The following is a 5249-nucleotide window of genomic DNA, read 5'->3' as shown; positions in this document are numbered from 1 at the left end:
ACCATAGGAATTAATTTTCCAATTGCATTAATATTAGAAAAACCTAGCCCTAACCAATAACACGCTACGAGGGTTATTTAAATTAGATTGCACGTTCCCCTAATGTGCAAACACACCAGTTGCCACTAATATTAATCAATCAAACAATTACGGATTTAATTGACTAAATTGGCACGAGATTAATAAATCACATTGAACATCGGGCCCTTGACATCCAATTAATAAAATAATCCCATGAAAATACAAGCAGGCAATGTGCAAATATGAATAAATTAAGGAACGCGTGAAAACTAATTAGATCTCACAGATTTTCGGGACTGCGCCGTCGAGTTGACCCTTGACTAGATGGAAGATTTAGCCACGCCACATAATTAAATCACCACATGAATTAATAAATTGCGAAGACATTGTTTTGTACTAAAAAGTAAGGAATGAAGGATGTTTTCCCCGTTGGGGAATATTGTCAAACACCTGGCGTGTGTCAGAGGCCAGTCCTAGGAAAAGAAAGGAAAACTAAAAACTGAACTAAAGCAAAAGAACTAAAAGCTGGCCCCCTCATCTTCGTACGTTAGCTCCCTATTTAAAGCCAAAGGAAAGATATCCAGTGGTCCCCACCAATTGGCCAAAAGCTGCCCCATTTCTTCTTAGTTCCCTTAGGCTTTTTACGTTGCTTTGTTTCTTCTTTTAGAACCAAAGGACCAAAGCCCTTTTCCTTTCCTCCGTGGTCCCCACCGAAGTCAAAGGCCCAAGCCTTCTAGTTCTCTAAGTCTCCGGGTGTAATCCTCTTGGTCAACAAGAATAAAGGCATGGGAGTCCAGTTCTTTTCAGCACTGTGGCCCTGGCCTGTGACTCGCTTGAAGACTCAATTTTCTCCAGAACATCCCTCATGTTTGGTAATTTTTTGTTCTACCCCTGAAATAAAGGCCACAAACCAAATATAAGTAGATATGTGCAATTAACACAATATTTATCAGGGATGAAAGGGGAAATTAATAATAAAATTACTAACAAATTATACCCTATCACAACATAAAAAAGAGAAAAAACTAAAAATTATAACATAAAAAACAAACCCTTCTTTTTTAAAAAAAATTTAAATTTTTTTGAGAAAATGGCATTAAAACAATATAAAACAGGGAAAAATTGGGAACAGATTAAACAGAACTCAACCAAGTCAACCGACAGATTCTAGCATATCAAGATTCTTGGGATTTGTGTTAATTGGGAAGATCAAGTACTCCACACAAATGAAGGCTTCCTGTTAATCATCATCTCTGGTAGATGATCACATTAATCCCAGCTTTGAAAAGTATTAGTCATGGTCGATACGCGTAAATTGCAAGTTGGTGGAAGCTTACGGACCATTTCTCTATTAAGTTCTGACAACGAGGTTTAGCTCATTTTCCGCAGAAATATACCAAGAAAATTAGTTCCAATTGTGTGGGCTATACACAAGATTCTATAACAGCTCAAACATTATTGTTCCCATTCCGCAGAAACTTTTATCATTCAATCATCAGTTTGTAGCCAATCCCAACAAAGACCATGTGGGGACTTCGCTCATCGACATTTGCAACCATTTTTCTCCTACTCTCAGTTGCCGTGACCTTTTCAGTAAGCCATGTTTCAGCTTCCAAAAAATTTCAAAATGAGACTGATCGCCTGGCTCTGCTTGAATTCAAGAATCAGATATATGATGACCCGTTTGGAGTCCTGAATTCCTGGAACCATTCACAACACCATTGTCAGTGGGAAGGAGTCACCTGCAGTACTCGACATCAAAGGGTGACGGCCTTGACTCTAAGGGATAAGCAGTTGTCTGGAACCATATCTCCTCATGTCGGAAATCTCAGCTTCATGAGGTTCATGGAACTTGGGGAGAATCAATTCCATGGTGGGATTCCCCAAGAATTCGGTCCCCTCTTCAGGCTGAGAGCCTTGAACCTGTCAAGTAACGCAATCAGTGGAAAAATCCCAGCAAACCTGAGCTACTGCTCAGAGTTGATAACACTTAGCCTAAGGGAGAATAAGCTAGAAGGCAAGATTCCTATTGATCAGCTGAGCAATTTGAAGAAGCTTGAAAAGTTAAATCTTTTATCAAACAATTTGACGGGACAGATTCCCTCTTCCATTGGGAACTTATCATCATTGATCCGAATCGGTCTCGACTTGAACAATCTGGAGGGAAATTTGCCCATGGAGATGGGGCTCTTAAGGTTGGTTCTGTTAGCAGCTGCTGAAAATAAACTATCTGGTATAATCCCTGCCTCCATCTTTAATAGTTCAGCCATTACTGTCATTTCAGTGACCGGCAATTCCTTTCATGGCAATCTCCCAACCAACATAGGTCTCACCCTACCAAATCTACAAATGTTGTATGTTGGGGGGAACAACATGTACGGAAACTTTCCATCTTCAATCACTAATGCTTCTGGGCTTGAGGTACTCGATCTTGCTAGAAATAATTTTAAAGGCCAAATCCCAACTAATTTAGGAGATCTTACAAATCTTCAATTATTAAATCTTGCTCTTAATTTCTTTGGGAATAATTCTACCGGAGACTTGGACTTTATTGCATCAGTGACCAACTGCAGTAATCTCAGAAATCTTTCCTTGAGTGGCAATAAATTTGGAGGTAATATACGTAGAGTCATGGCCAATCTCTCAAATCAACTCACAGAACTACTCCTGGGGGGAAATCAACTGTCAGGAACCATTCCAGAAGGGTTTGGAAATTTTGTCAACCTATATCTCCTTGGCCTTGAATTAAACTCTCTTTCAGGGGTCATTCCAAGAGATTTTGACAAATTACAAAATTTGCAATTTCTAAGTCTAGACCAAAATGAGTTGTCAGGACAGATAGTCTCTACCCTATGCAATGCCACAGGTCTATACCGTCTGGACTTATCATTTAACCAGTTTGAAGGGGGCAATATATTTGACAATGTTCTTATGAACTGTCAAAATTTGCAATATCTGGATATGTCTCAAAACAACTTCACTGGAATTATATCACCTCATTTTTTGCAGACGCACTCATCACTGATGTACATGAAAATAGGTGAAAATTCGTTTAGTGGTTCTCTGCCTCCAGAAGTTGGAAAGCTTATACATTTGGTGGATTTCAATGTTTCCCACAACCAACTTGCTGGAGGTATACCCATATCACTTGCTGACTGTTCAAATCTGCAGAATCTTTATATGCAATCCAAGTTTTTCCAAGGAACAATTCCACCAAATTTGGCTTCTTTGAAGAGCATCCAGCAAGTAGACCTTTCAAGTAATAACTTGACTGGTCCAATACCCAGAGAACTTGAGAAGCTTCAGTTTTTGAGCTACTTAAATCTTTCCTACAACGACATTGAGGGCGAGATACCAAACACTGGAATTTTCAGTAATGCAAGTCAAATATCATTGACTGGCAACAACAAACTCTGTGGAGGCATTCCAGAATTGGAGTTCCCACCTTGCCCAGTGATTAAGGGGAAAAACAGAGGAAAGCTGAAGGTTGTCATATTGCTGTCCATTGTTTTACCAGCAACGCTTCTGGTTCTCGGTGCATTGTTGTTGTATTTCTTCGTTTGTCAAAAAGGAGAAAGAAGAATGGTGGCAGGATTCTCTACCATGGCTACAAGAGTTGATAAGCTCTTACAAATTTCTTACCATGAACTTCTTCGTGCAACTTCTGGATTTTCTCCAGAAAACTTAATTGGTTCAGGAAATTTTGGATCTGTCTACGAAGGAAGGCTAGAAAAACATGGCAATATGCTTGTAGCAGTCAAAGTTCTTGATCTTCAAAAGAACGGAGCTTCGAAAAGTTTTAAGGCCGAGTGCAAAGCATTGAGAAATATTCGCCATGGAAACCTCGTTTCTATCGTGAGTTATTGCTCCAGTATTGATTCCAAGGGTGATGAATTCAAAGCTCTAGTCTATGAGTTGATGGAAAATGGAAATCTGGACCTGTGGCTGCATCCTTCAGAGACAACTGATCAGGCAACAAGCTCAAGAAGTCTTAATCTTCTTCAGAAGCTAAATATTGCAATTGATGTGGCTTCTGCATTGCAGTGTCTTCAGAACCACTGCGAAGCTGAGATTGTTCACTGTGATCTAAAACCAAGTAACATTCTTCTTGACAATGATCTTGTTGCTCATGTGGGTGATTTTGGATTGGCAAGGCTTCTCCCGAAACCCGTCAACAGATCTTCCGAGCAAGAAGGCAGCAGTACTATTGCTATAAAAGGAACAATCGGCTACGCAGCCCCAGGTAACACAAATTTTTATGGTCAAGAATTTACTTAATTGTGCGCAGAAATATAGAACTTTGGGACATTTAATTCTTTTTAATTTTTTTTATTATAATTACGATGAGATCTCTAATCACTGATGCATAGGAGCTAATTTCTCTAATCACTGATGCATAGTAGCTAATTTTAGTTAAGTCACTTTGTGTTATAAAAGAAGGTCCATTATGCCCCAATCTAACATTTGATTAATTTTAATCACTTAGTTTTTTTTATAGTTTTTATTTTACTACCCAATAATAACATGTCTAGAAACAAAATCTCAGAGTATGGAATGGGTCTTGCGGCATCCACTCAGGGGGATGTCTACAGCTACGGCATTCTTTTGCTAGAGATGATTACAGGAAGGAGGCCAACAGATGATATATTCGTGGGCGACCTTGATCTACATAACTATGTTAATGGGGCTTTGCATGAACGAGTTCCTGAGATCGTGGACCCGTTGCTTCTTCTTGAAGGAGTGACTCCTGGAGGGAAAACTATTAATGTTGGAAGAGAGATTGATTGCATTATTTCCCTATTGAAAATTGGACTCAAGTGCTCTGCACGATTACCAAATGACAGGATGCATATGAATGAAGTTGTCAGAAAATTACATCTCATTAAAGATGTTTTCCTTGGTGTCAGGGTGTATCAAGAAAATTTTGAAGCTTAATATCTACAGGTATACTCAAGAATTTAATACAACCCACAAGTTGAAGTCCATTGGCGGCAGTCAATTGGCTCAATTCTGCTTGAGTGGCTCAATTCTGCTTGAACATCTTAATGCTTCCATATTATGCTTGGATAGTATGCAATACATTATACTTACAATGCGTAGTCTTGCTCCCACTTTCTTTGAATTTTGATTTTGCTACTATATGAAATTTCAGTTACTATCAGAACAACATAAGGGGATAAAAGGTGAGGATCAATTGTACAATAAATTCATATGTTCCCTTATTACCA

At 38.9% G+C, this 5249-nt stretch overlaps 1 protein-coding gene across 1 annotated transcript; it reads left to right on the top strand.

The window, feature by feature from the left end:
* Nucleotides 1-1545: 1545 nt before the first annotated feature.
* On the top strand, nucleotides 1546-5249 carry LOC113706083 (putative receptor-like protein kinase At3g47110). The gene is made up of 2 exons (XM_027227973.2): nucleotides 1546-4264; nucleotides 4568-5249. Exons 1-2 carry the CDS (start codon nucleotides 1546-1548, stop codon nucleotides 4954-4956), a joined length of 3108 nt encoding a protein of 1035 aa, XP_027083774.1. The 3' UTR covers nucleotides 4957-5249.

Source organism: Coffea arabica, chromosome 8c, assembly GCF_036785885.1.
Source record: "Coffea arabica cultivar ET-39 chromosome 8c, Coffea Arabica ET-39 HiFi, whole genome shotgun sequence".
In the NCBI taxonomy this organism is placed as follows: Eukaryota; Viridiplantae; Streptophyta; class Magnoliopsida; order Gentianales; family Rubiaceae; genus Coffea; species Coffea arabica.
This window is presented reverse-complemented; position numbering and strand designations above follow the sequence as displayed.

Bases quoted from the DNA above. Each gene is read 5' to 3' on its own strand.
- LOC113706083 (XM_027227973.2), top strand. From the start codon at position 1,546: ATGTGGGGACTTCGCTCATCGACATTTGCAACCATTTTTCTCCTACTC. The intron at 4,265-4,567 runs GTAACACAAATT...ACAAAATCTCAG, and splicing joins AATCGGCTACGCAGCCCCAG to AGTATGGAATGGGTCTTGCG.